This window comes from Mobula hypostoma, chromosome 2 (genome assembly GCF_963921235.1).
Source record: "Mobula hypostoma chromosome 2, sMobHyp1.1, whole genome shotgun sequence".
Taxonomy (NCBI): Eukaryota; Metazoa; Chordata; class Chondrichthyes; order Myliobatiformes; family Myliobatidae; genus Mobula; species Mobula hypostoma.
The window spans coordinates 118962859-118982116 of record NC_086098.1 but is presented as its reverse complement, the minus strand read 5'-3'; the positions used below and the strand labels follow the sequence as shown (position 1 = coordinate 118982116).

At 40.5% G+C, this 19258-nt stretch overlaps 1 protein-coding gene across 1 annotated transcript in view; it reads right to left on the bottom strand.

Moving 5' to 3' along the window:
- Positions 1-19258, bottom strand: part of LOC134357434 (dynein axonemal heavy chain 8-like) — a 141086-nt gene that overhangs the window by 31923 nt on the left and 89905 nt on the right. Inside the window, exons 14-16 of the mRNA XM_063069014.1 lie at positions 17021-17137; positions 13471-13590; positions 1523-1658 (exon numbers count right to left, since the gene is read on the bottom strand). Of these exons, the coding sequence (XP_062925084.1) occupies positions 1523-1658; positions 13471-13590; positions 17021-17137 (373 nt within the window). The remainder of the gene's footprint in view (positions 1-1522; positions 1659-13470; positions 13591-17020; positions 17138-19258) is intronic.

Sequence of the window (19258 nt, the reverse complement as noted above, 5' to 3'; positions counted from 1 at the left end):
CCAAAAGGACATATCTCCAGTAGATGTAACCATTGTCCTTGGCAATGGCTGCTGCATCTATGATCAAATCCACTGTACCAAAATAACCCTGGATACTTAATCACAAGTCATGCATTTTAGAAATATGGCACCTTATTTCCCTCCATGCTCATCATTCCTTCTAATCTCATGATTCTCTCCTTTACCACAATCTAGTTTGCTATTTTTTTTCCACTGCTAACCAACTCGACAATTCCTCAGACCTTTATCTTCAAGGCTAACAAATGTGTACACAGGGTAGCAAGGACACATCAGTGAACTACAGGTCAGTCAGCCTGATACCAAAGGTGGGGAAGCTACTGGAGAGAATTTTGAGGGACAGATCTATTGGTATTTGGATAAACTAAGTCCGATTAGAAGCAGTCAGCATTGCTTTGTGCGTGGAAAGTCATGTTTGATGAATCCTTTCAAAATTTTTGAAGAGGCAACCAAAAGAGTTAATGAGGATAGGGCAGTGGATCTTATCTACTTGGACTTTAGCAAGGTCTTCAATAAAGTCTCACATGGTAGGCTGCTTGGAAAGTTAGGTCTCATGGAGTCCAGGGAGAATGAGTTAGGTGGATTCAATATTGACTCAGAGTGGAGGTTGAAAGTTGCTTCCTGGAATGAAGGCTGATGATTTATTCAGTTAGGGAAGTGAGCCAAGAAGTGGCAAATGGATTTCAATACAAGTAAGTGTGGAATGACGCATTTTGGAAAGTTAAACCAGCGTAGGGAGGGTAATGGAACAGAGCAGAAGTACAAGTGCATAGGGCATTGAAGTTGGTGTCACAGGCAAACAGGCTAGTGAAAAAGGCATTTAGAGATCTGGCCGTCATCAGCCATAGCACTGAGTACAGAAGTTGGAACCTTATGTTGCAATTGTACAAGTAATTGATGAGCCTTCACTGAAGCACAGTGTACAGTTTTGGTCACCTTGTTATAGAAAAGATGTAGTTAATCTGGAAAGAGCAGTGTAAAGATTTTTAAGGACATTGACAGGACTAGAGAGACTGAGTTGTAGAGAGACATTGGTCAGGCTAGGTCTTTATTTATTGAAACAAGTAGAATGAAGATGACCTTATAGAAATGCTTAAAATTATGCAAAGCCGAGATAATGTGAATCATAAGTCTTCTGCCCAAAACGAGTATACAATAGATTAGGCTTTGAGTGTAAAGTTTAAAAATGACCTAAAGTAGCAAGTTTTTTCAAGCTGAAGCTGGTGATGAGCTACCAGAAGTGGTAGAGACAGATACAGTAGCATTATTTAAGAAGTACTTGGATAGGTACATGGACGGATGGGGGCTTAGTGGGACATGGGCAGAGTGCCGTAAATTAGGATTAGTTGGGTGGGCATTATGGTTGGCATGAACATGCTGCACTGACCATGTGGACAAGTAAAATCAGGATTACACAGAAAGAAGTCTCACACATTAAATTAGGTATCTACAGAAATATTCTGATGCCACTTATAAGGGTCCTTGAATCAACAACGTCCCTTACCTGGTTGATTTTCAGGTGTTATACTTCTTCTAGCTCTGTCGGAGATTTCTGTAAATAATTCCACCAATTTGTTCACAGTTTTTTCTATGCTATTGCCTTTTGGAAACAAAATCACTGTCCATTCTTTGCAGCAGACCTATGGAATACATAAACATACAATGTGTAAACCTAATACTGGTGGGACATTTCAATGGTTTGGTACAAAGAGCACACATATTTTACATTTTTTAATCAAAACTTAGAAATAAACTTAGAAACTTAGAGATGTATATCCAATGATGGATAAATGTCTGTATGAATTCCTTTGCTGTTTCATCTGGTGTAACCTGTAGAGCTCATATCAGCCTGAGTAATAGCAAGATATGGATCATATGCAATGTTAATAGTAATTTGTTTTACCTGTTCAATGGGTGTTGAACTGTCTCCATGTTCTACTGCCTGCAGCATTACAGAGTGATCATTAAAGCAATCAAAAAGGAGCCATTGAGTATGATCAACATTTCTCTTCCTGTTTTACTTTCACTTTAAAAAATATTAGCTGCCCTTGTAAAGATTAAGAAGCTTGTGAACTGATGTTCAGCTCATAGACCCCTTGATCTCAGGACCTGATGCTGCAGCTGTTCACAATAAAGGTTTGAGGATGTTGTGCCCACAAGGTGCAATTATTAAAGGGATTCTATCTGAGGAGACATGCGTACACTGCCAAACACAATCCTCCAAATGTGGCCTCACCAATGTTTTGTACAACTGCAACATGGCATCCAAATTTCTGTACTCAGTGCCCTGACTGATGAAGGACAGTATGCCAAATGCTTTCTTCACCATCCTGTCTACTTATTACACCACTTTCAGCGAACCACAGTCCTCTGTTCTTCTGGTGAAGTCCTATCCTGATTTGTCTTCCCAAAATGCAACACCTCAATTCTTCTTCTTCTTCATCGTGTGCCTTGTGTGTTACACGCTTGGGCAATCATGGCTCTCCACATCGAACGATCCCTCGCAGCGTCAATATCTCACACATTTAGATCTGTTAGTTCTTTAACAGTGTCCATATATTTTCTTCTTTGCCTTCCTCTTCCACATTTCCCAGGCATACTGCTTTGTAATGTAAGGCATTCTATTTCTCCCTTTCTGATGACATGGCCCAGGAAATTAAGTTTCCTCTCATTTAATGTTCTCATTAAAGATCTTTTTGTATGGGCATGTTGGAGTACTGTCTCATTAGTTACCCTATCTCTATATGATATTTTCAGCATTCTTCTAAGAAACCACATTTCTGTTGCTTCTAAGTTTATTTGGCGTTCTGGTATTTTAGTCCATGTTTTGGAAGCACACAGCAAGATTGACCAGATGTAACATTTTAGTAGCCTAAGCCTTGTTGTCATAGAAATGTGTCTGTTGGTAAAAATGGGTTTCATTTTTCGGAAGTTGGTTTTGACGATGGCAATTCTTCTTTTTATTTCTACTTTACTTCTAGCATCTTGTGATATAAAGCTACCAAGGTAATTAAAGCTGGTCTTTTGTTCAATCTCTTGGTTACTGATGTACAATTGGCAGTTGGGAGCATCCTGCTGTTTTGATATTACCATACATTTGGTTTATTTGCAGTTGATGGTTAGACCAAAATCGGCCCTTGTTTGTACTACTTTGTCTAGGAGGATTTGTGTATCTTCTGCAGCACTTGCTATTAGGGTGGTATCCTCTGCATATCTTATATTGTTGATGTTAACTCCAATTTTTATCCCATCTAGGTCTTCTATTTCTCTGAGAATCATTTCACTATAGATATTAAATAATTCCGGTGAGGCAACGCATCCCTGTCTAACTCCTCTTTGAATTTTAATCCAACTGCTTATATTATCATCAATTTTTACCGCCGCCATTTGATTCCAATATAAGTTCTGAATCAGTTGTTGGTCCCTTCCGTCAATGTTTAGTTTAGCAAGAATTTGAAATAATTTTTCATGTTGCACTTTGTCGAATGCTTTAGGGAAATCAATAAAACGACATTGTTTTGATATTCAATTGCCCTTTCTGAAAGTATTCATAGTATGAAAATTGTGTTCCTAGTTCCTCTATCCTCAATAAACCCATATGCAGTTTAGAAGTTTCTGGTCTTAATTTGTTTTTAATACAACTCAGAACAATTCTCAACAAAATCTCTATTATGCGACTCATAAGACTGATTGTTCTATAATTTTCCGCAGTCAATAGTTCCAGGAATTTTTGGCAGAGTTATACATACTGATTTCAAGAGATCGTTAGGCAATACACCAGACTTATATATGCCATTAAACAGTTCAAAAAGAATATCTATGCCCAGTTCTTCTAGGGCTTGTATCATTTCCACTGAAATTTCATCAGGTCCAGTGGCTTTACCATGTTTCATGCTTTTCATTGCTTTAGTTATTTCTTCTTTGGTAATAGGTGGGCCAGAATTAGGGTGTTTAATATCGGGGGGTTCCCCTCTATTAGCTTCAAAAAGCTGCTCTATATACTGAATCCACCTCTCACATACTGTATCTGGATCTGTTAGTATGGATCCGTCTGCTGATCTTATGCATCCCGTAGAGGGGGTTTTCTTAATTCCAGCAATTTCCTTAAATTTTCTTGTGCATTTCTTTGCTGTTGTTAATATGGCCTTCTACTTCATTGCATTTTTGATTCAGCCATTCTTCCTTTGCAGTATTGCACAATTGTCTGGCCTGTCTGTCCAGCTCTCTGTATTGCACTTTATTATTCTTCACTAACCTTCTTTGTTCCATCAGATCTAGAATTTCTTGGGTTATCCACCCCTTGTTGGTGTGTTGGATTTCTTGTACTGGGACTATCTCCTCTGCTGATTGCTGTATAGCATTTTTAAATCTGTCCCAAATAGGTGTTGTTTCGTTTTCGTTGAGGTGTTCTTCTACAGCTGTTTTGAATTGTTAGAAAACCTGCAGCACAATACAGGCCCTTCAGCCCACAAACTTGTGCCGAACGTGTCCCTACCTTAGAAATTACTAGACTTCCCCATAGTCCTCTATTTTTCTAAGCTCCACGTACCGATCCAAAAGTCTCTTAAAGACCCTATTGTACCACCTCCACCACCGTTGCTGGCAGCCCATTCCATGCACTCACCATTCTCTTGAGTAAAAAACTTACCCCTGATATCACCTCTGTACCTACTCCCCAGCACCTTAAACCTGTGTCTTCTTGTGGCAACCATTTCAGCCCTGGGAAAAAACCTCTGACTATCCACACGATCAATGCCTCTCATCATCTTATACACCTCTATCAGGTCACTTCTCATCCTCCGTCGCTCCAAGGAGGAAAGGCCGAGTTCACTCAACCTATTCTCATAAGGCATGCTCCCCAATCCAAGCAACGTCCTTGTAAATCTCCTCTGCACCCTTTCAATGTCTTCCACATCCTTCCTGTAGTGAGGCAACCAGAACTGAGCACAGTACTCTGTGGGGTCTAACCAGGGTCCTATATAACTGCAACATTACCTCTTGGCTCCTAAATTCAATTCCACAATTATTGAAGGCCAATACACCATATGCCTTCTTAACCACAGCGTCAACCTACGCAGCTGCTTTGAGCGTCCAATGGACTCGGACCCCAAGATCCCTCTGATCCTCCACAATTTTTGCAACAATTCAAAACAGCAACACCACACATCTATCCAAATTAAATTCCACTTGACGTTCTTCCGCTCAGTTATCCAGCTAATCAAGATTCCTCTGTGATTGCTGATAACCATCTTCACAGTCTACAACACCACCTAGTTTAGCATTATCTGCAAACTTACTAACCACGCCTTGTACATTCTCATTCAAAGCTTTGATATAGATGCAAATAGCAATAGGCGCAGCACTAATCCCTGGGGAACGTGATTAGTCACAGACCCTCAGTTTGACAAACAACTTTCTACCATCAATGTTTCTGCTACTTCCCATCAAGCCAATTGTGTAGTTAATTAGCTAGCCCACCCTGAATCCCACATGATTTGACATAGTAGACTACCATGTGGAAACTATAGCAGACTGCAACACCCTAGTTCTACACTTACTGTCAAGTAGGATGCCGTGCACAATTCTGATTTGATGGAGGCAGACGTGAGAGCACGGAGGAACATCTAGTGAAACTTCTGAAATGCCTGCTTCACTGCCGCTACTACTGTGTGATCCGAAATCTCTGGAGGGGAAGGCCCCGAGTCCTCAGCTTTGCCTGTTGTTTGGCGGCCAGGGTCAGGGTTGAAGCGCCTGGCAGAGATAGTGCTCGGTGTCGGAGTGCTGGTGGGAGGCTCAAAGTTTCGGACAGACTCAGAGTTGGACTGTGGTCGGGTGCTTCCAGAGTGCTGCATCGGCAAGTTTGCGGCACTGGAAGCACATGGCAGGGAGAGTTTCTCCCTTCTACCATCTGCGTGAGATGTTGGGGCTATTGGGACTTTGAGACTTCTTTTTAACCATGCCCATGGTCTGCTCTTATCAAATTACGGTATTGCTTTGCACTGTTGTAACTATATGTTATAATTATGTGGTTTTTGCCAGTTTTAGTCTTGGTCTGTCTTGTGTTTCTGTGATATCATACTAGAGGAACATTGTATCATTTTTTAATGCATGCATTTCTAAATGACAATAAACGAGGACTGAGTGTCCTCATAATCTAATCTAATCTAATTTCTGGAACATTAGATAAGGACATCTATGTCAGATGACAAGTTATTGACTACAGCTCTCCTGTAGTCATAATTCCAAGAAAACTCAACTCCAAACTCCTTGATCTCAACATCTTCCTTTGCAACTGGATCCTTGACTTCTTGACCAACAGATCGTAATCAGTAGACACTGGCAGCAACATCTCTGCCACACACTGGGCCCCATAAGGCTGGGTCCTCAGCCACTTACTTTACTCCCTATACACTCACAAAGGTGTGGCCACATCAGGCTCGAGCTCCATCTACAAGTTAGCAAATCCCATCAGCATGGTAGGCTGAATCTCAAATAATGATGTCAGAGTACAGGAAGGAGATAAAGTGCCTAGTTGCATGGTGTCATGACAACAGCCTTTGCCTCAATATCAGCAAAACAAAAGAGTTGATTATTGACTGCAAGAAATGGGGCTGTGCATATGCTCCTGTTTACATCAACAGTGCTGACATTGAGGGCTGGAAGTTCCGAGGAGCAAACATCACCTGTCCTGATCCAGCCACCAAGATGCCATTACCAAGAGAGTGCACCTGAACTTCCACTTCTTCAGTACGCTAACGTCCCCATTATTTCTCAATATTCTTTTATAGATGCAACACAGAAAACACCCTATCCGGAATGGCAAATACTCAATCTGAGACAGCAAGAAACTGATAAGAGTTGTGGACACAGCTTAGTCCATCATGAAAACCGGACTCCCCTCCAGGGAAATCTGTATACACATCTCACTGCCTCAGCAAAACAGCCAATAAAAAGACGTTGGTCAAGCAAAGCATCCATTTGGAGTGGCCATTGTTGGAGTAAGGCCAGTGTTAGAATGGGTAAAAACTTTGGCTCAAGAGGCATTGATGTGAAGAGGTGGGGTAAGTGGCCCAGGTCTTGGGAGTGAGAGCAGCTCTGTTAAAAAAAAGAGGCTTCAATGAGAAGGCACAGGTAAGGACAGGTAAGGTTTTATTTTGTTGCTTATCCTGAATCCTTGATTCAGTGTACACAGGATGGTAGCCAGGACAGCAGAATGTTTCTCCTACAGATGTGGGAAGACGGGGAAACACATGGTCTCCCTGATGATGACAGCTGTAGCAGGTGCCTGTAGCTGTAACTCCAGGCAGACCAGGTCACAGAACTGGACATGCAGTTGGACATACTGAGGATCATCCAGGAGGCTGAGGAGATCACAAATGAGTCTTAGCAAGGTGATCATGCCCAAGGTAGACCAGATAGATGAGTGACCACCATGAGAAGTAAGGGCTGTAGGCAGGATTACCTGTAGCCAGTCCCCTCACAAACAGATATATCACCTCTTTGGATATTGTTGAGTGGGGGATGTTTTTCCAGGGGCTAGCAGCAGCAGTCAGCAGTCAGCAATGGAAGGGGTAGGCAGTGTCAAGTTTCTGGGTGCCAACAGCTTTGAAAGTCTATCCTGGGCTCAACACATTGATGCATTTACAAAGAAAGCATAACAGTAGCAATATCTCATTAGGAATATGAAGAGATTTAGTATGTCACCAGACCCCAGCAAGTTTCTAGAGATACAGTGGAGAGCATTCCAAATGGTTGCATCACCATCTGGTATGAGGTGGCCACTGCACAGGATCAGGAGAAGCTGCAAATGATTGCAGGCCCAACCAATCCATCATGGACTCCAGCTTCTCCGGCATTAAGGACATCTTCAAAAGGTGATATCTCAAAAAGGCAGCACCCATTTTCAATGATCTCCATCACCCAGAAATTTATAATTTATTTATGTATTGCACTGTACTGCCTCTGCAAAACAACAAATTTCATGAAATATCACAGTGATCTTAAGCCTGATTCTTTCGCCCAAGGTCAGCGAGTCCAAAACCAATAATACAAGTGAAGAGGAGAGAGATTTAAAAGAGACCTGTGAGGTAATTACTTTACACAGAGTGTGGTGAGTGTTTGGAACAAGCTGCCAGAAGTGGTTGTCAAGGTGTGTACAATTACAACATTTAAGAGCCATTTGGACAGGTACATGGAGGGCTGCTGCTTGCAGGGTTATGGGCTAGTTGGGCTGAAAGCTGTTTTCATGCTCTCTTGCTCTGACTCCAAAACATAATCAAAGATTCCTCCCACTCCCCAACATTTTCTCTTCTCCACCGCCCATCGAGTAGAAGATACAAAACCCTGAAAGTATGTATCACAAAACTCAATCCTAGTGTTACTGTTATAATATAATTGAATGGATATATTGTACCACAAGATGGACTTGAGACCTCACAAGTTGCCTCATCATGGCTTTGCACCTTTTGTCTGATTATACTAAAGTCAGTCTGTAATAGTGACAGCACATGCTGCACTCTGCTATTGCTCTTTCCTTGTACTACCTCAATGTGTATGTGTAACAACAATAAACCAATGTACCAATATTTTCAAGTCAGAAAATACCAATGTACCAATATTTCCCATTCAAGTTTATGACTTGAATGGGAACTTTCAAGTGCTGCTGCCCTTGACCTTTCTAGTAGAGGCCATAGTTTGGCAGCCTCTGCTGAAGAAGTCTTAGTGTGAACCTGCAGTGGGTTTTGTAGATGACACACACGGCATACATAATGCACCAGTGAAGGGAGGTGATGGAAGATGATCCAATGAAGTTGATTACTGAGCCCACAATGGTGTTGAACTCTTGAATATTACTGAAGCTGCACTTGTCAAGGCAGATGGAATATACCTGATTGCGCTTCTGATTTGTGCTTTACAGATGGTGAAAAATCTTTGGCAAGTCAGGCGTGAATTATGTGCCACTGAATATCCAGTTTCTGGCCTGCCACAATATTCGTGTGACAGGTTCAGTTATTCTTCTAATCAAGAGTGATTACTGGATGTTGAAGATGGTTTATTTATGGATTGTAGCAATTACTGCATGCTTAAGGACAATAAAGAATTACTGAAAATGCTATAAATCTGAAAGAAAACATAGAAAATACTATAAACACTCAGCAAGTTAAGCAGTATCATTGAAAAGACAGCCAGTTAACATTTCAGGTAGAAGATCTTTTGTCCAGAACTGAGGATGAGGGAAGCAGGCAGATGATTAAGTTTTCCAATTGAAGAGATCACTATCTGGTACTGCTAATCAGTCCTTGACTAGTTATATAAAGTTTGCTGCATTCAAGCACAAACTGTTTCACTTTCTGCAAAGAAAGACTAGACGCTGCAAACCTCAATAAATATTTTTGACCCTAGGATGGGCCAGGGTTTTTGGCTGAGGGGGTCCTGAGACTGAATTGGCTGGCACTCCAACTAATGGAATTGCTTTTCTTTCACTTACAGTGGTGCTAGAAAGTTTGTGAACCTTGTAGTATTTTCTCTATTTCTGCTAAATATGACTTAAAATGTGATCAGATCTTCAAGTCCTAAAACTAGATAAAGAGAACCCAATTAAATAAATAACACAAAAACGTTACATTTGTTCATTTATTTATTGAAGAAAAAATGATCCAATTTTACATGTATTTGTTGGAAAAAGCTTCAGGTGACAGACTGCTACTCTAACATTCCCCTAAAAAGTATCTTGATCCAAGCATAGGAATGAACATTTCTGCCAAAAAGTTCAACTTTTGTCTCATCTATCCATAGAACATTGTCCCAGAAACATTGTAGAGCATCCAGGTGGTCTTTTGCAAACTTGAGAGCAATTTTTTTTTTGGAGAGCAGTGGTTTCCTCCATGGTGTCCTTCCATGAACACCATTTTTCTTTAGTGGTTTTCATATAGTGGACACATGAACAGAGACTTTAGCAAGTTCTGGAGATTTCTGCAGGCCTTTTCATGCTATCCTTGGGTTCTTTTTCACCTCCTTCAGCATTGCATGTTGTGCTTTTGGTGCGATCTTTGCAGGATGCCCACTCCTAGGGAGAGTAGCAACAGTAACGAATTTCCTCCATTTGCAGACAATTTCTCTTACTGTGGACTGATGAACACTCAGGTCTTTAGAAATGCTTTTGTAGCCTTTTCCAGCTTCATGCAGCTCTACAATTCTTCTTCTAAGGTCCTCTGCAAGTTATTATGATTGAGGCATGGTACACATAAACTTGAGAAGAGCAGGCTCTGTCAGTAACCTGACTTTGTGTGTCTTTTTTATAACCCCATCTCTAATTTCATCTCATTGACTGAAACACCTGAATCCTAATAACATTTGTAGAAGGCATTTCCCCAGAGGTTCACACACTTCTTCCAACAAATACATGTATTATTGGATCATTTTTCTCAATAAATAAATGAACAAATATTATGTTTTTATGTTATTTAATTAATTTTGTTTTCCTTATCTAGTTTTAGGACTTACATGAAGATCTGATCACATTTTAAGTCATATTTATGCAAAGATAGAGAGAATTCTACAGGGTTCCCAAACTTCCTAGCACCACTGTACAATGACTTTACTAGCCTTATGGCAAAAATTAGTCATGCTGCAAGGATGGCTGTCACGGACTTTATTTGGTTAGGAGGCATAGCTTGAATATTGTACATTTACCAAGGCCAGATTAGATAACAACAGTTTTTGTTTCTAAAGAACATCATAATGAGCAAGCAGCATCATTGTAGACCCATCACACCCTGGACATTACCTGTTCCAACTCCTTCCTTCTGGTAGGCGCTTTAGATCACTGTATGCCAGGACAAATAGGTACAAGAACAGTTTCTTTTCGTATGCCAACAGTCTTATGAACACTTGAATTTCAGTTTATTATAAACCAAGTCCACCTGTACACATACAGGTATACCTCATTGCATAGAGTTCACGATTATTTGCACTATTGTTTTGTTTGCTTTTTGGTTCTGTACAGCGAGAGCTCAGGGAAACCGGCATCAAATTCCCTGTATGTGTCCACATACTTGGCGATAATAAAGGATTCTGATTCTGATCCTGATTCTGAAAATTTTGTGGACAATATGATAGTTTTATGCCTGCCATTACACATATTCCAGATTATTTAGTTCATCCCAGTTGCCAAGGTAGAATTTATCTCTAAACTCTAAAACAGCAGTGCAGACCTTTAGAATATAAATTAAATGTGAGTTAACCAAGAGACCACAGCTTCCTATATCATCATACTGCAAAAACTTGGTTCATAACAATCAATACCATTCTATTCTGAGTAAAATGTGTTAACACTATCTCTTCGTTGCGCTTAGGAATTAATATGATTTCACAATTGTTGATAATTTTTTTGAAGTATCAAATGAACATCCATAAATATACACAGCTTCACCACTTCCTAAATTTATCAGAACAGTCTCCTCAAAAAATTATGTTAAATTTGACAAAAACAATTTGTCTTTATCCAACTTTCAAATATGTAAAAAGGAAAAGACTGGTAAAGACATATGTAGGTCCCCTGCAGACAGAAACAGGTGAATTGATTATGGGGAGCAAGGACATGGCAGACCAATTGAATAATTACTTTGGTTCTGTCTTCACTAAGGAGGACATAAATAATCTTCCAGAAATAGTAAGGGACAGAGGGTCCAGTGAGATGGAGGAACTGAGCGAAATACATGTTAGTAGGGAAGTGGTGTTAGGTAAATTGAAGGGATTGAAGGCAGATAAATCCCCAGGGCCAGATGGTCTGCATCCTAGAGTGCTTAAGGAAGTAGCCCAAGAAATAGTGGATGCATTAGTGATAATTTTTCAAAACTCGTTAGATTCTGGACTAGTTCCTGAGGATTGGAGGGTGGCTAATGTAACCCCACTTTTTAAAAAAGGAGGGAGAGAGAAACCGGGGAATTATAGACCGGTTAGCCTAACATCGGTGGTGGGGAAACTGCTGGAGTCAGTTATCAAGGATGTGATAACAGCACATTTGGAAAGCGGTGAAATGATCGGACAAAGTCAGCATGGATTTGTGAAAGGAAAATCATGTCTGACGAATCTCATAGAATTTTTTGAGGATGTAACTAGTAGAGTGGATAGGGGAGAACCAGTGGATGTGGTATATTTGGATTTTCAAAAGGCTTTTGACAAGGTCCCACACAGGAGATTAGTGTGCAAACTTAAAGCACACGGTATTGGGGGTAAGGTATTGGTGTGCGTGGAGAATTGGTTAGCAGACAGGAAGCAAAGAGTGGGAATAAATGGGACCTTTTCAGAATGGCAGGCGGTGACTAGTGGGGTACCGCAAGGCTCAGTGCTGGGACCCCAGTTGCTTACAATATATATTAATGACTTGGATGAGGGAATTAAATGCAGCATCTCCAAGTTTGCGGATGACACGAAGCTGGGTGGCAGTGTTAGCAGTGAAGAGGATGCTAAGAGGATGCAGGGTGACTTGGATAGGTTGGGTGAGTGGGCAAATTCATGGCAGATGCAATTTAATGTGGAGAAATGTGAAGTTATCCACTTTGGTGGCAAAAATAGGAAAACAGATTATTATCTGAATGGTGGCCAATTAGGAAAAGGGGAGGTGCAACGAGACCTGGGTGTCATTATACACCAGTCATTGAAAGTGGGCATGCAGGTACAGCAGGCGGTGAAAAAGGCGAATGGTATGCTGGCATTTATAGCGAGAGGATTCGAGTACAGGATCAGGGAGGTACTACTGCAGTTGTACAAGGCCTTGGTGAGATCACACCTGGAGTATTGTGTGCAGTTTTGGTCCCCTAATCTGAGGAAAGACATCTTTGCCATAGAGGGAGTACAAAGAAGGTTCACCAGATTGATTCCTGGGATGGCAGGACTTTCATATGAAGAAAGACTGGATGAACTGGGCTTGTACTCGTTGGAATTTAGAAGATTGAGGGGGGATCTGATTGAAACGTATAAGATCCTAAAGGGATTGGACAGGCTAGATGCAGGAGGATTGTTCCCGATGTTGGGGAAGTCCAGAACGAGGGGTCACAGTTTGAGGATAGAGGGGAAGCCTTTTAGGACCGAGATTAGGAAAAACTTCTTCACACAGAGAGTGGTGAATCTGTGGAATTCTCTGCCACAGGAAACTGTTGAGGCCAGTTCATTGGCTATATTTAAGAGGGAGTTAGATATGGCCCTTGTGGCTACGGGGGTCAGGGGGTATGGAGGGAAGGCTGGGGCGGGCTTCTGAGTTGGATGATCAGCCATGATCGTAATAAATGGCGGTGCAGGCTCAAAGGGCCGAATGGCCTACTCCTGCACCTATTTTCTATGTTTCTATGTTTCTATGTTTCATTTACAATCTTGGATGAATGCAAAATACTTGCCAAAGCTCTTTAATTTAAATTAAACTGAAAATTCTAAAAATAAATCAAGTAATGTTACCTCATTATACTGAAGCATGTCTTCCATTGTCAGTGTATAATCTTCTGGTAGATGGATAATTATTTTTGATGCTATTTCAGCCAATTCACCATTTATTTGTGTCTCCCACAAATCAGCTAGCTGAAAGCAACAATTTACAGTTTTGTAATATATAGCACTAATATTTTGTCAACGTGCTTGGGCAGTAGAGCCAAAATAAACAAAACAGGTTGCATATTTGATCACTACCTTACAAGAAGAATAAGGAGGCTTTGGAGAAGGTTCATGAAAGCGTTAACTGAGTTGTAGGGTATTGGGTCTGAGGAGAGGTTGGGCAAACTTGCACTGTATTCTCTAGAGCACCGGGGCTGAGGAACTCCCTGATACAAGTGTGTAAAAGTATGAGAGGCATAGATAGGATTGTTAGTTAAGTGTATTTTGCCTATGATAGAAGTGTCGTGCTAGAAACTACAGCTTTAAGATGAGAGTGAGAAAGTTAAAAAATTACAAGCAAGCTTTTTTTTTACAGAGAGCATGATACATTCCTGGAATGCGCTGTTAAGGAAATGGGAAAAGCAGGTAAGACAACAACATTTAAAAGCATCTTAGACAGACACATGAACAGTCAAGGAATAGAGAAATACCACACAGGCACATACACAGTTTAAACTGGTATCCTGGTTGGCACAAATATCATGGGCAGACGGTCTAGTCTAGGGCTGTAATTCTATTTACTATCATCTACAAACAGAGGGAATACATCTACATGAAACTACGGCAAAACTAACCGAGAATAACAGCAAATGGATCCCAAGTTTCAGTTACTGAACCATGAACACAAATGCAAGGGATCTATGCAAAACTAAATACTGGCTAGGCTCATTTGCAGAACAGTGCTCAATTCTGGTCAGGAAAAATATCAAGGTCTCAGGGATGGTACAGACAAAATGGATTGCAATGCTCCAAAGATGTGGAATTTTAATTCTGTGAAGACATCAAAGAAGCTAAAATTGTTTTGTCAGAGAGGGGAAAAGGTAAAGAAATTTAACAGAGGTTAACACAGGTATTCAAAAGCGTAAATAACTAGATATTATTTCCAGTGGTTGAAAAGTTGATAGCCAAATTACACACAGGGTAAAGTGATAAATGACAAAACCACAGTTCATTGTTTGCAGTGAATGATTGTTATCTGTTCTGAAATAACTGCTCATATAATAAATAGACAACTTTTTTCCTGGTATTGAAGGTCAAAGGGACCTAGTGCACTTGCATGGCTTTCAATCTACCTCCACTCAATCGACACAGCAGGAGTGTGAACTAGTATGAGACACTATGAAATTATAAGTTATCCTCTGCCCTGTAGGATCCATCTCTCAGTGCAATAAAGATCACTGAAAATGTCTTTCAGTGCACAAGTCATGGAAGGTACTAGGAAGCTACAATCACCAAAAATAAATTCTACTCATAGTTTACTACCTCAAGCCAAAGGTGAAACTAACATAGGATATATTTTTAAGTGAATGCTGAACAAATAAAGCAAGGTCAGTGATAAATGAAAAATTAATATTCTGCTTCCTCCTTTTTTATTTTTCTCGTGGGTTGTATGTAATACTGGGAAAGGCAGGAACTAATTATCCATCTCTAATGGTGGTGAACCACCTTCCTGAATCACATCAGTGGTGCTTTTGCTGAAATTCATCCTGTATTATTGTTATAGTTGGGAGATAAAAGCAAGGATATAATACTGAGGCTTTATAAGGCACTGGTGAGGTCTCACTTGGAGTATTCGGAGTAGTTTTGGGCCCCTTAATTAAGAAAGGATGTGCTGATACTGGAGAAGGTTCAGAGGCGGTTCTCAAGAATGATTCTGGGAATGAAGGGCTTGTCGTATGAGGAGCAATTGATGGCTTGCGCCTTTACTTGCTGGAACTTAGGAGAAAGAAGGGGGATCTCATTAACTCTATTGAACGTTGAAAGGCTCAGATAGAGTGAATGTGGAGAGGATCTTACCTATGGTAGGAGAGTCTAGGACCAGAAGGCACAGCCTCAGAACAGAGGGATGTCCATTTAGTACAGAGATGAGGAGGAATTTCTTTAGCCACAGGTGAATCTGTGGAATTTGTTGCCACAGATGGCTGTGGGTGTATTTTAAGCAGAGGTTGCTAGGTTCTTGGTTCGTCAGGACATGAAAGGTTATGGGGACAAGGCAGAAGAATGAAGTTAAGAGGGAAATGGATCAGTCATGTTGAAATGGTAGAGTAGACATGATGGGCGGAATGGCCTAATTCTGTCCTTATGTCTTATGGTCTTATATAAAATTTTGGTCTAATAATGAGGGCTTTAAGAATATTCTTGAATTGTTTTCCTCTGTCTAACTGTAATCTCTTCCCCAACAGAGTTCTGAATTTTATCTATATCAGGTGTCTTGTTTCTGGCATTGGAATGATGACACTTGCACAATGCTAGAAATGCAGGCCTGGAAACAGCACATGGATGTTAGTTCATAGTCCTTCCAACGAAGTTGGAGGCTTTTCCAGAAAAGTATTGGTGGTATTTTTCCAGCCCTTTGAAATGCTTGCACTCGGGAGTCAGAGAACAGGCATCAGAGATGCCTGGTAGACCATAAATTTTGTGCTAGGTTTGAGCTCTTGATCTTCAAACACCCTTCTCCTCAATCAACCAAACACTTCTGGGGTTGTGAAGCAGATGATAAATGTCATCCTCAATGTCTCCCTTTGCCCAGAGGTAGTTTCTGAGATATGGAAGGTGGATCATGCTTTTCATAGTCTTTCTGTGCACCTTTATTGTTAGAGGGTTGTGTGATACAATTGAGGTGGGCCGATAAAAGAATTTGGTCTCATGGTTGTTGAACATAAAGGCCTCCATCTCATATGTATTGGTGAATGGATCAGCAATGTCTAATTCAAAGCAATATGTAAGCAAACATCATTTCAATACTACTGTGGTTCAGGAGACATTGATTCTGGTGATCAGTCATTGTAGGTTTCCCATTAGCCCTGAAGTATAGCTCCACCCATAAGAACGTGGACTGTTACTTTCACTAAATTATACTTAAAAATGGGTCTTATGCTCAACACTCATAAGATTAAGGTCCTGTACCAAACAGTTTCCACAGCACCACATAGCTCAGGTGATAAAGGTTATGGAAGACCCTGGAAGATGCAAGTTATCTCCTATATCTCCAGATCCACCTCTTGACAAAGGCAGATATCAATAAGATTCATTACACCTTCAATGCACTAGTGTAGACTTTTCTCTGTTGAGGAAAAGGGTATTTTTTAGATCAAAACCTCAAACCTAACTCAAAACTCAAGGATTACTTGACAGCAGTGACGCTTGTCCTTGCATATGCTTCTGAGTTGTGAACAACATGCAACAAGCATCACATGACACTGAAAAAATATTCAGGATAAATATGAAAAATAAGTGTCTTTAGTTATACAAATATTTGCTTTGCAATTAAATGAATATAGATCACATTTCTTCTTCAATAATCTGTTACCCACTATGATTATTCAAAAAATTTAAAGTTTGAGAGGAACCTACTTACAGTCTTTAAAAACATGACTAATTCATCTATAGCTGTATTTGCATCAGAGAAAAATTTTTTGAGTGTCACAGATGACCAGTTCAGTACAGTGATTCCTTGTCTCAGAATAGACTCAATCTAAAGGAAAGAAACACAGGAGATTGAATCAGAGAATATGTATGCTTCTTCACCTGGTTTACTATTATCTTGATCATATAATATGCATATTAGACTAATCTTGTACTAATGCGAAATCTAAGGCATATTATTAAAGATGCAAAGAATCAGATATACTCAATGTCATACTCAATTGATATTTCAAGTTGGTTTTTCATTAGAACTGAAAATAATACAGGTACCATGCAAGTATAAAGTGGGGGAAAGGAGAAGTGGAACAATGAATGGGATGGATGGATTTAATTCTTTAAGAGACTGGACAAATTTGGATTTTTTCCTCTGGATCGTTGGAGGCTGAGGGAAGCACGGTAGCTTATAAAATTATGAGAGGCCTAGATATGATAGATAATCAGTCTTTTTCCTGCTGTAGAAATGCAAACGACCAGAGGATGCTGTTTTAGGGTGAGAGAGGGAAAATTTAAAGAGTTACAAGGCAAGTTTTCTTTTCACACTGAGTGTGGTAGGTGCCTGGAATTCTCTGCCAGGGTAAGTGGTGGAAGCAGATACAACAGCAACATTTTTAAGAGGCATTTAGACATGCACATAAACTTGAAAAGAATGAAGGGATATGGAACACGTGCAAGCAGATGGGATCAGTTTATTTGGTATCACAGTGGGCACAGACGTTGAGAGCCAAAGAGCCTGTCCCTGTGCTGTACTGTTTTACGATCTCTGACTGAATGGAAAACAGGCGTGATTTAAAGGCAAAAGCAGAGATAAAGAAGTGCAGGTGGATTAACTTCAGTGAGTGAGTAAAAAGAAATCCAATAAATTTTCCGTGGCTCTCTTATGCAGAAACTTCTTAGTGGTATTGGACATAAATTCCCAGACAATAGGTTAAGACAAAAATAAGACAATAAATATGAACTATAGAAAGACCCCACCAAAAAGGTGGAGCTAGTGAACCACGGCAGCATTCCATGGGCTACATACTTCTAAATATACCTCACTGAAACAGACAGCATGCAATTTCCTTTTGAGCAATATACTTCTAAATCAACTTAATAATCCACAGATTTCATGATCTTATTATGAAGGACTCTGCGGACTTAATTCTGAATGAATACACCATGGTTATCACAGACTCTATTAAAACAGTTGTAAGTGAGTGTGTCCCCACAAAATCATTCAGAGTCTTCCCCAACCAGAACCCCTGGATGAACCATGAGATTCAGTTTGCTGAGGGCCATATCAGAGTCATACAAGTCTGGTGACCAAGTAAGTTACAAGAGGGCCAGGTACAATCTCTGGGAAGTCACCTCATGGCCAAGGTGGCAATTCCAGTCAAAACTTGAATCAACAAAGGATGCTCGACAGTTATAGCAGGGCTTGAATGTTAGTACCTCTTATAAATTAAAATCAAGCGACATAGCTGACAAAAAGGCTTCGCTTCCAGATGCCTTCTATGCTTGCTTTGACCGTCAGAACATGGATGCACCATCATGAACTCCCACGGCCCCCAATGATCCTATAATTTTAGTCTTTGAGAATTACATTGGAGCAGCTTCAGGAAGGAGAACCCATGAAAAGCTTATGATCCAGACAGGTTACCCAGCCAAGCACTAAAGAGTTATGCTGATCGACTGGCTGAAATGTTCATGGAGATCTTCAACCTCTTGCTTTGGCAAACTCAAGTAACCACCTATACTGGTGCCTTATAATAGCATAGTAACCTGCCTCAATGACCATCGTCCAGAAGGACTTACATCCATAATCATTAAGTGTTTCGAGAGGTTGGGGATGAAACATATGAACTCCTGACTGAGGGGTGACTTAGATCCACTCCAAATTGCCTACTGAAACAACAGGTCCACAGCAGATGCCATCTTACTGACTCTTCACTCAACCGTGGAACATCTGGACAGCAAAGATGCACACATCAGGATGCTCTTTATCCACTACAGCTCAGCATTCAATACTATCATCCTTTCAAAACTAATGAATAAGCTTCAGGCTCTTGGCCTCAATACATTCTTGTGCAGTTCAATCTTCGATTTCCTCACTTGCAGACCCCAGTCAGCTCAGAATGGCAACAACATCCCCTCCACGATCTCTGTCAGCACAGGTGCACCACAAGGCTGT